This window comes from Lissotriton vulgaris, chromosome 2_1 (assembly GCF_964263255.1).
Source record: "Lissotriton vulgaris chromosome 2_1, aLisVul1.2, whole genome shotgun sequence".
Taxonomy (NCBI): Eukaryota; Metazoa; Chordata; class Amphibia; order Caudata; family Salamandridae; genus Lissotriton; species Lissotriton vulgaris.
In genome coordinates, this window is record NC_141687.1 from 1,414,626,169 (window position 1) to 1,414,638,306 (window position 12,138).

Consider the following 12,138-nt stretch of genomic DNA (forward strand, 5'->3'; position numbering starts at 1 on the left):
GGAAGAGAGTGGTGGGGGGAAAGTAAGTTAATTAAATAAATATGATTTATAAGCTACTAATCGGCCCTTCCCTCTTGTTGTCTAGTTTCACAAGCAAAGTACGACATTTGCCGATTTATGCCCAAGTTTTACAGACACTTTCAGAAAGCCTTATCACAGCAAGGTTTCTCCTTCACAGATAGCTGTCCGATTTTATTGGAGGAATAGGCCCCTTCCCTTTTCTACATTCTTATGCTTATACACCACAAGTCACCCAACTACCTCACTCACAAACTGACTATATCAGGAGGCTCGAGATCCAACAGAAGCACAAAGAATCTCCTCCTGAAACCTCGCAGATTCCGGAAGGAAAAAACATACAAACGCTCCTTCTCAGGAATGGCACCCAGGATCTGGAATGCACTCCCGCCAGAAACTAGGCTTATCCCCTCCTCTGTACTCTTCAAGAAAGAGGTAAATGCCATCCTTATGGCTAAGTTCACCTGAACCCTATTGCTACTGGATCAATGACAGTACAGGGCTCCTAGTCTACCGGCTACCTGATTGCTTATCTATATTAGACTCTTCTACGTCTGCTACTGGACCAAAATCATAGCACAGATGCTTTATTATTTGGTTTCCAGATTGTTTACTAGGGCTGTACACTGTGACCTGAGTGCCTTACTAACTTGCAATCCATTCACTACTGCCTATTATTCTGTTCTCAACAGTGTGTTTACTCACCCTCTGGGGTGCTATAATCTTACTCGAATCGTCATTGCACGGCTTCAATATTATTGCTTCTTGATTGTTATTAGTGTGCATACTCTTGTGCGAGTACTACCCTACTTTGCTACTCACTCCCTACCGAATATTACACTGTTTTCAACAGTTTGTTTTCCTACCTACTGTTTCTGTAAAGCGCTCTGATATCTGCAAAGATCTTGTTCGCGCTATATAAAACTTTAAAAATAAATAAAAAATAAATATGCTGTGACCTATTGCATTCTTCCCATATATCGGGTAGACAGCTCTGGAAGCTGGGAGCCTGCCAGGGGAATCTGTCTTGGACCCTTAGGTTACAGATTCGAATCCAACAGAGCCGCCTCACCCAGAGTCGATACAATTAATACCATCCAAGTGTGCCATCTACAACGAGAAATGCCAATTAAACGTTCTGGTGTAAGTTGTCAAACACCTCATAAAGTAAGTTAATTAAATAAATATGATTTATAAGCTACTAATCGGCCCTTCCCTCTTTTTGTCTAGTTTCACAAGCAAAGTACGATATTTGCCGATTTATGCCCAAGTTTTACAGACACTTACATCTTTCTTGAAATGCATAAAGAATAATGTATTCTTCTAAGGTGCTACAACTGTCAAGAGTCCCATGAGTACTTCCATGAGTAAATATATATGCATACAGAAATATAGCACGTCGTGTGTGTAAATGCAGCATATCGGTAAATATGCATTAAAAAACGTTTTTCACCGCTTGAATATCTTTAGTACATTCTGGACATAATCATCTTGCACACTACAATGGCACCGTAATGTGTACATTGAAGCATGGTTAAATCCGTTTACAAGTTCAGCTTCATGATAAAAAAGCGGGACAGCCACTACTGCAATCTGAGCGCACAGGACACGGACACGCCGGGAAAAGGGGAACATACACGACGGGATGGTGACAAAAACACGGGACAAACAAAAAATTATGGTGACGATAACAAAATGGGACAGCCACTACTGCAATCGGAGCGCACAGGACACGGACACACCGGGAAAAGGGGAACATACACGACGGGATGGGGACAAAAACACGGGACAAACAAAATTTAAGCAAAAAAAAGCGGGACAGCCACTACTGCAATCGGAGGGAGACATACACAACGGGATGGCAGCCTCGTAACAATAGGATATGCTCCCCTGAGCCTGGCCTGCGGCAAAGTCTCACTGGAAACATACAAACACGCAGTCAGACCACAACAACCCGCCACTCAGAGCCTGTCTGCAAACCTGTACTACACCTGTGACTCACCGTGTGTTTGTGCGAGGAGAAAATCATGTAGTGCCTAGAACGTGCAGGCTCATTGTTTATCTGAGGGTTGCACAAATGTTATTCACATTTCGGGACGGAGGAGAGCTGTGGGCGGAGGGAGGGGGGAGAACGGGACAGAGGAGAGCTGCGGAGGGGGGGGTGGACAACGGGATGGTGACGATAACAAATCGGACAGGACAAACAAGAGCGCACAGGACACGGACACACCGAAAAAAGGGGCCATACACGGCGGGATGACGATAACACAGAGAAAGTCAGACAGCCACAACTGCAAACACAGCTCACAGGACCCGGGAAGACAGGGAAACATAGAAAGAAAAAAAAATAGCTTACATGCCGGACCTTGCATCAGGGAGAAAGCGGGACAGCCACTACTGCAATAAGAGCGCACAGGACACGGACACACCGGAAGAAGGGGGCCATACACAGCGGGATGACAATAACACGGAGAAAGCCAGACAGCCACAACTGCAAACACAGCTCACCAATTGCCCCATTGACCGGAGAACCTGCCACTCGTATCGCCTTTGTACATCTTGACTCACGCATCTGTTGCTCAGGCTAATTGTTTATCTGAGGGTTGCACAAATGTTATTCACGTTTCGGGACGGAGGAGAGCTGCGGGCGGAGGGAGGGGGGAGCGGGACAACGGGATGGTGACGATAACAAATCGGACGGGACAAACAAGAGCGCACAGGACACTGAAAGCGGGAGGGGGTGGGAAACCTACACGGACAGCGGGGCGGGGTGGGGAAACATACACGGATAGCGGGCGGGAAACATACACGGACAGCGGGGCAGGAGGGGGGCGAGAAACATACACGGGCAGGGGGAAGAAGGCAAGAAGACAGCAGAAGGCAGGGGGAAAAACGCAAGAGGACAGTGAGGAACGGCTTACCTTCACTGCGAAGGAAAAAAAATGGCGATTTCAAGCTCGGAGATTTTTCGGATTTGGGGGCGTGTTCCTGCTGTTCAAAAGAGGCGTGGAAAAAAGTGGAAAGAACAGCAAGGAACACACCTCCAAATCCGAAAAGGACGGAGCCTATTTGGAGGGACGGCTCTCTCCTCCAATGGCTGGCCTCCGTTTAGGAAGCCAGCCAATGGGAGAGAGCCAAAATGAGAGGCGGGATGAAGAAGCCCTACTTAGAAACATAAGACTCGCTACTTCTGGTTCTGACGAACCGAATAGTACCTCGCCCTAAAGAAGGGTGCAACATTATTATTGCTATACCTCTGTGAAACACTGAAAAAACCTATGAGAGTGGCTTCTATTCAGGGATTAAGGACCCCGTAACTTCAACTGAGGCTCTGACGCAGGCCTTTAACTGCATTCCTCTACACCACCGGACTCTACTGTGCACCACCGCACTCTACTCTGCACCACTCCAAGCCACTGTACCAACTAACTCTACAACACTTCAGACTACTGTACTCTGCACCAATCCATTCTATGCCACGTCACTCCTCTCCTCTCCTCTCTATGCCGTAGCACTCCATCCCATAGCACTCTACACCCCTCAAGTCCTCTGCATTCTATTCCACTGTACACTACTCATCTCTACTCTTCACAACTCTACTGCACTCCATGGCAAACTACTCCACTCTACCCCACTTTACTCTATGCCATTGCACTCTAGTCTGCGCCACTGCACTGTATGCCACTCTACACAATGACATCCTACTCTGTCACTCTACACCACACCAATCCAGGGCACTCCACTCTACATCATTCATCTCCACTCTACTCTACCCCACTCCATTCCAATCTATGCCACTCTGCTGTACAACATGGCTAAAAGACATCGAAACCCATTGGCTTTGCCAATGCTATTTTTTTTATTAACATTCCAAGATGGCAGATATCCATTGTGGGAGGTAAACTAAAAAATAAAAATTATGTAATGTGTGCATACTTACATGTTTAGAAAGGAAAGGTACATAAATTAAAAAAAGATATATTGTCAGGGTGGGGCAGTAGTGCAACTGAGGAGCAGGTGAGGGGGAAAGGAAATCAAGCAGGGGATTATCAATGGATCGTGGGTATTATAAAATTGAAAAACTGATGGGGGAAGCAATGAAATTTGAAAAGGGAAGCAGCATACGCGGGATAGAGAAATTAACACATGCACTCCAATGGAAGAATAGAAAGAAAGAAAATTAGTCTCCTGAATGAAAGTGGTGGAACAACATCATCCACTCAGAAAACAGGAAAGACAAGCAAAGAAGGAGAAAAAAAAAAAAAAAATCACTGAATAAAAAGCAGGAGAAGTAGATAGACAAGAAATCTGGCCAATTAAGAGCAAGGGGTGATGAAAAGTATATGTATTAAAGTAAGTGGGTCTGCAACAACTGTCCGCAGGCAAGACCTAACAAGCATTGGCATGGCCAATAGGTCTTGCATTTGGGACCTTATAAGTATTTAGTTATGCAGTACAACATCCTTGGTGCAACAAAATCAACTGTTGTGTGGCTAAACACTTATAAAAGGTCCCAAAGGCGCGACCTATAGGCTATGCCAATGCCTGTTATTTTTTGTTCTTGGGGGTAACCGGGCTAGTGCCAGGAGGGTCAAGGGCTAGTGGCAACAAGGTGAGGAGTGAATGCCAGGAGGGACAAGGGTGACTGCAGGCCATGGGGGTGAAGGGTGAGTGCCAGGGAAGGGAAGGGCGAGTGCCACGTCAGGGGGATGAAGGGTGAGTGCCAGGGAAATGAAGGATGAGTGCCATGGAGGTGAGATGTAAGAGTCAGGAGGGTCAAAGGTGAGTGCCAGGGAGTAGAAGGGGGAGTGCAAGCGGTGAAGGGTAGCGGCCAGGCTAGGGGGATGAAGGGCTAGTGAAATGGAGGTGAAGGGTGAGTGGCAAGGGGGCAAGAAGCAAATGCCAGGAGGGACATGGGTGAGTGTCAGGGAGGTGAAGGATATGTACCAGGGAGTGGAAGTAGGAGTACTAGGAGGGTGGAGGGTGAGTGTCAGGGAGGTGATGTTTGAGTGTCATAGAGAGTCAATGTTGAGTGCCAGAGAGGGAGATGGGTGAGTGCCAGGTGCAAGGAGTGACTGCCAGGCCTGAGGGGTGAAGGGTGAATGCCAGAGAGGTGAGGGGTGGGTGACAGACTGCAAACAGTGGGGAGCTGGGGTCTAGAAGGAGGTGCGGAGATAATCACCCGGTGTGTGCCAGGCTGGGATGCACCAGTGCCAGGCCAGACTTGGGTGGATGCAAAAACCTCTGAAAGGTGGGTGCCAAGTCGCTCATAACCTTAGTACAGGAGTGGGGTGCGCAGGAGAGAGTAACATCTTCAAACAAGAAACTATTCAAAATCCTGAAAACTCCACTTTATGGTATTGCAACCTTATGTGGAAAATAATTAGCAAATAAATGTGCTTACGTAGCGGACTTGCAGCTTGTTACAGCATCTTATTGGGATAAAGTTTGCATTGCAAATAAGCCAAAGGTAACACAATTTGAATTAGTATCTGTGAAAAGTGAAACTGATCGCGTGAAATTGAAACTGATCGCGATCGCGCTACCTGGCTGAGAGGAGGCTGATAAGTAGTGAGAGGTTGTGGCGGTGTGTGTGGTTGTGGCGGTGTGTGTGTGTGTGGTTGTGGCGGTGTGTGTGTGTGTGTGTGTGAGGGGGAGTTAGTGTGTGAGGGGGAGTTAGTGTGCGCGGGGGAGTTAGTGTGCGCGGGGGAGTTAGTGTGCGCGGGGGAGTTAGTGTGCGCGGGGGAGTTAGTGTGCGCGGGGGAGTTAGTGTGCGCGGGGGAGTTAGTGTGCGCGGGGGAGTTAGTGTGCGCGGGGGAGTTAGTGTGCGCGGGGGAGTTAGTGTGCGCGGGGGAGTTAGTGTGCGCGGGGGAGTTAGTGTGCGCGGGGGAGTTAGTGTGCGCGGGGGAGTTAGTGTGCGCGGGGGAGTTAGTGTGCGCGGGGGAGTTAGTGTGCGCGGGGGAGTTAGTGTGCGCGGGGGAGTTAGTGTGCGCGGGGGAGTTAGTGTGCGCGGGGGAGTTAGTGTGCGGGGGAGTTAGTGTGCGGGGGAGTTAGTGTGCGGGGGAGTTAGTGTGCGGGGGAGTTAGTGTGCGGGGGAGTTAGTGTGCGGGGGAGTTAGTGTGGGAGTGGTTGGGTGTGGGGGGGGTTGTGTGTGGGGGGGGTTGTGTGTGGGGGGGGTTGTGTGTGGGCGGGTTGTGTGTGGGCGGGTTGTGTGTGGGCGGGTTGTGTGTGGGCGGGTTGTGTGTGGGCGGGTTGTGTGTGGGCGGGTTGTGTGTGGGCGGGTTGTGTGTGGGCGGGTTGTGTGTGGGCGGGTTGTGTGTGGGCGGGTTGTGTGTGGGCGGGTTGGGTGTGGGCGGGTTGGGTGTGGGCGGGTTGGGTGTGGGCGGGTTGGGTGTGGGGGGTTGGGTGTGGGGGGTTGGGTGTGGGGGGTTGGGTGTGGGGGGGTTGGGTGTGGGGGGGTTGGGTGTGGGGGGGTTGGGTGTGGGGGGGTTGGGTGTGTGGGGGTTGTGTGTGTGGGGGGGTTGTGTGTGTGGGGGGTTGGGTGTGTGGGGGGGTTGTGTGTGTGGGGGGGTTGTGTGTGGGGGGGTTGTGTGTGTGGGGGGTTGTGTGTGTGGGGCGTTGTGTGTGGGGGGTTGTGTGTGGGGGGTTGTGTGGGGGGGGTTGTGTGTGTGTGGGGTTGTGTGTGTGTGGGGTTGTGTGTGGGGGGGTTGTGTGTGGGGGGGTTGTGTGTGTGGGGGGGTTGTGTGTGTGGGGGTTGTGTGTGTGCGGGTTGTGTGTGTGGGGTCATTTACAAACAACATATTTTCTGTTGAAATGAGCACATACGTTCCCGCTAACATGCAGTTTTACTGATAAAACGATGTAGCGTATAAAAAATCTGTGGAAATTGGGGTCCAGCAAATTTTTTTATCATTTGGGGGTTGTGTTGTTAGTTGTGTGTGTGTGGTGTTGTGTGCGTGGTTGTGTGTGTGGTTGTGTGTGTGTGTGGTTGTGTGTGTGTGGCTGTGTGTGTGCGCGTGGTGTGTGTGCGCGCGTGGTTGTGTGTGTGAGGTTGTGTGTGTGCGTGGTTGTGTGTGTATGTGTGGTTGTGTTTGTGTATGTGGTTGTGTGTGTGCGTTTGTGTGTATGTGGTTGTGTGTGTTTATGTGGTTGTGTGTGTGTGGTGTTTGTGTGCGTGTGGTGTTTGTGTGCGTGTGTGTGGTTGTGTTTATGTGTGTGTGGTTGTGTTTCTGTGTGTGTGGTTGTGTTTGTGGTTGTGTTTGTATGTTTGTATGTGTGGTTGTGTGTGTGGTTGTGGGTGGGTGTGTCGTTGTGTACATGCAAAGACCATCTTTCTGCAAGGTTCACTAACTACATATCAGGCTGTCACATTCCAGAGGGTTATTAAGCACCTACAATGATATCAATAAGCACAACCAGAAAGAGAACATCTCTTCTTGGTATGGACGAGTTCAACAAAGATTGATACACCAGGTTCCCTCTAGTAGTTGGGCTATGTACCACTCCAATGACCAACCATTTCAGGTCTTAAGAAATCTACTTGTCCAATCACTGTAAGGAATCAGATTTTGTCAGGGCGAGCTATTTTAGAGCCTACTGGCCCATTCTGGTGTTCCGTTCTCTCAGAAAATGAATGAGCAATAAAAGATGTCTTTAAATCTTGTTTTTATCTTGTCACATTTGCTCTGTGTTCAGAGACAGAGGTCAAATATCAGCCTATGGCTTACAATTTGTAGTCAGAGAAAGAAAAATAACCAACCTCCAGGATAAAAGAAGCGCCAAGTTAGAGAATTTTTACAAATTGAACTGTCAAGACAACTGTGCTGTACATGTACAGAGTGTAAAAAGAAAGGCTGCAGGATGTCAAGTTTTTTTCTAATACCCAACATTTAACAAGCTTGTAAATGCACTGTTCAAACGCTTCAAAATATATTTTATTAATTATGAAAGCACTTTTGGGAAATTCTGCATGTTGAAAAAAGTTTTTAATAGAATGAAAACATTTATAATAAGTAAAGAACACTTTACTTAGTGACATGCATATGATAAAAACATTTGCTGGAACACAATTTCCACAGTTTTTTTTATACGCTACATCGTTTTATCAGTAAAACTGCAGGTTAGCAGAAACGTATGTGCTCATTTCAAAAGAAAATATGTTGTTTGTAAATGACCGGGCGCTACCAAATCAAGCTTTGGGAATACATTTAATTTTAAACATGAACTGAAAAACATTCCCGCCCCCTGCCTGATGACAATGGTATTAAGAGAACTAAGAGGGAGATCAGGGCTTATTTGTATCCCATATGAGGGCTATATTCTTATTATACATGAAGTATATGTTTAGACTATTAAATCAAACAAAATAGTTTTTTGTAAAGCAGAAAGGCTGAACTTTCATATTTGAAGGTGCACTTAAATGCCACCATGAAGAAAAAGTCAGCTCTGTAAAATTAAATATTTGCTAAAATCACACAATTTGAGACCAGATTTCGGGTCAAGTACATTACGGCTAGGTCTAATAGATTATTTAAATCACTTGACCTGCAGGTCAACAGTTTTATGATTTTTCGAGGGCTGCATTGAATGGTATGACTGAGAGGGTGCTCTTTATTTTGCTCACAAAAGTATTGAGGAGACAGCCACTCTATCACCTGGTATGGCTAATACCTGCAATGACCCAGCTCGCGCCAGGTGGGCTGTGATTTTAGCGACACACCGCCTGCTACCGCACAGTGTTAATATTTTTAAAAACCCTGCAATTCCCTTCTCCTCTGCTTCCTTAAATACCAGCAATAGCTCTGTCAGGCAGTTCGGTCTGGACTGTTCCCAAGTGGGAGCAGGGTCAAGACTGATTTGCATATTGCTGGGTCCAAACTAGGGTGGCATGGTGAGAGGAAGAAACACAATGGATTTAACCATAATCTGTGACTATGGTGGATTTTTAACAATGTTTAACATTCCGTCCATCATCTTTTTATGTTGCTATTTTCGCCATAAGTGGGTCTTGTGCTCGCTATACCACTTGATTCAAGCTAGTTTGGCTGATGAGTGGTGATACCCCGAAACCAGTCCCAGGATGCATGTTTTGAAGTACAGGGAGAACCTGGAATGGCAGTTAGGGCTGGACTGTTCCCATGGGGAACAGGGTCAATACTGATTTCCATATGGCTGGGCCCAAACTGGAGTGGCATGGTGAGCAGAAAAGAAAAAAAAAAGTATGGATTAGGCGTAGATCTCTGTACTGGGGGTAAATGTTTGACAATGTTCAGCATTCTGTCCATAACGTTTTTGTGTGGCCATTTTAGACAAACACATCCACAAAGGCACAGTCCCTTGCAAAACACACAAACACACACACACACACACCTCTAGAACACACATTACAGATGAATACAAACACACATATCCCCAACATATAATCAAATACCGCTTTCTTCACTTATTCAGACACACTTTGTTTATATTGGAAAAGTCGTTGCCGATATGCACAAAGATATATGTATGAATAAGAATGAGATTGCATCATTAATACTGAATTTGGCCTTCATGAACTCTCCATGAACCCCGACTCAGAAATAAATAGTTCGGCAAGTTCTGAGACCTAGGTCTGAGGTTACTGATTGATAGGTCACAGGTGGGGTGACACGTAGCCAGCAGACAAACGTGCGAATAGGAAACTCAGATCACTCCCACAGATAGGAGCAGAGACACAACAATGGTCCAGGGAGATTGGCTTCAATATAGTACACATGGCTAGAGCGGTGCACTCATTCCCAAAAAAATCATAAAGTCAGATGCCACACGAAGTTAGGAACACACAGTTCATGCAAAGATCAAACGACCCTCATGCCAATCATCAGGGCACGTTACCTAATGGCCCTCATTATGTCCATGCAAGATTGAGCCCACCTGCATTTGTTATCAGGGGCCTTATTCGTGACTCCAAAGACATGACTCACATTCTTTATTGAAAATGGAGCAATAACAGTTTATGATACCCAAAGAAGTGTATAAACCGTGTACAGATCGATTGTACTTTGAGTCAGTCCTCAGACCCGCTTCAGTAACTACTTCCGGCTACAGCATTTAATTAAACCAACTGTTCTCATTTTGCCAAACACCTTTTGTCTTTTTTAAGGTCAATTCATAATTGGGCAACAAGTTCTCTACAAACACATCTCTCCGTAACCAAAGTGTAACGGAATTGAGTCTTGCCTTGTGTACTGGGAAATTGCGACTTCTGTATTATAGTGCTAGGAGGTCACAGCCTGCGACTCAAAGCACTAACACCTCCACTGGCTCCCCATCAAGAAGAGATGCCAGTTCAAGATCCTCACACATGCCTACGAAACTCTTCATGACCAAGGACCATCCTACATCAACCACTGACTGAACTTCTATCTGCCCGGAAGACACCTGTACTCTGCCTCACACACACAAACCTGCATCTGACAGCCTCATCGAGGACCGCTCTACCTCTTACATCCCTGCCAAGACCTGTAACGACCTGCTCTTCCACCTCCGAACAGCGCCCTCCTTGGCAGGCTTCAGAATGAAACTTAAGACCTGGCGCTTCAACAGAGACGCAGCACCCTCAGCGCCCAGTTACCCCTAGGGGGGATAGTGCTACACTTTATAAAATACTGATTGATGTGAATATTCACATTGATAAAAATAGTATTACACACAACATAAGACAGGCTGTTGCAATCCTTGCAAACATTTAGTGTTCAACAAAAAATCTTAACCTTTCATTTAAGGGGTTTTGCAGCAGTTTTAATATTTTTTTTAACTTCTCATTGCTCAAAAGGGTGTCATTTCTAACACTTTTCACATTCTATGCACTTCATTGCTTGGTTTTACTCGCTAGAAAGTGTCACTCATTTGAAGCTGAATGTAATTCAGAAGCACGTTGAAACCATGGAAATGTCACACATAAGCAATCTGAAAGCTTGGCAGCTGTGCAATGCTTGTTTAAATATGAGCGGAACCAACAGTAAAGACCTCAAAAACGTGCTCCACTACTTGCCCAGTCCACCAACAAACAAACATCCTCTTATATCTCCATGCAAACAACGTCTCACTCTCCACCTGCGCAAAGTGTAATGAAAAGTGATCATGTAAAGTTGGAAACTCTTTTAGGTGTGTCCCTGGTGAGCTGCAAGAGGACTATCGGCTGTTGATATCCTGGTGGGTACTGTGCCCCTCTCCATACCATAGTGGGTCCTCGCTTATTCCGTTTACTAAGTGCCAGTAGCAATAACATGACCTCTGTTCCTTTATGTTGGGCTCAGTGCCCTTGTTTATCCTCACTTGGAAGGCTATGGGCCCCTCACCCTCCTCTGGCATGAATTATGCTCCAGACTCACCAACTGATGTGGAGGCAGGCTGTACCACCTCCTCCCCAGCGCTGTCCTCGGTGCCTCCGGCTTCCCCCATAGCTGCCTCCCTTCCAGTCCTCGGGTTTGGGCTGCTCGCAGAGTGCACCATACGGGACGGCCGTGATGGTAGCGGCGGGGCCAGGCAGACGGGGTGCTCCTGGGGGCCGTGCAGCGCAAGCAGGGCCGCAGCCGGAGGCACAGGCGCAGCATGGCGAGACAGGGAGCGAGACGCTACCACCTCTCCTTCCCCGGTGACCTCTCCAGCTCTTCCACTCCTTCTCCTCTGGGGGGCGGGCTGCCGTAAACCCGCGCAGCCGCCGCGCTCTACGGCACACTTGCATACTAGTAATAGCAAATGTCGGAAAAGTACAGACGTCCAGGCAACACAAACGAAGGACAGGAATAACGGGACTGGTAGTACTAAAGCAGCAGAGACCAAAGGCGGCCATACTAGAGCCAGGCAGCGGTAAACCTGCAAGTGCCAACTCTAACGAGGGACTAGAAATGACCCTTCACGATTAGATGACAGGGTAGATCATTAACATACATGCCAACATTTCAGAAGAGCAAAGAGGGAGATTTAAAAAAAAAATATGGGAGAATGGGGCCTTGAATCGGGTTACTGGCATGTATGGGCTTTGGAAGTGTGCTGCTGCAGGATTGGACATTTGAAACACAAATGCACGTTTTTTCATACCTTTCAGAAGCATGGAGCACAATGGCAGGCAGAGAGAGG

The 12,138-nt window shown here is 47.4% G+C and overlaps 1 protein-coding gene across 1 annotated transcript in view; it reads right to left on the reverse strand.

The window, feature by feature from the left end:
• Positions 1–11,709, reverse strand: part of DLAT (dihydrolipoamide S-acetyltransferase) — a 199,589-nt gene extending 187,880 nt beyond the window's left edge. Inside the window, exon 1 of the mRNA XM_086957184.1 lies at positions 11,391–11,709. Within this exon, the coding sequence (XP_086813310.1) occupies positions 11,391–11,612 (222 nt within the window). The 5' untranslated portion in view covers positions 11,613–11,709. The remainder of the gene's footprint in view (positions 1–11,390) is intronic.
• Positions 11,710–12,138: the final 429 nt, after the last annotated feature.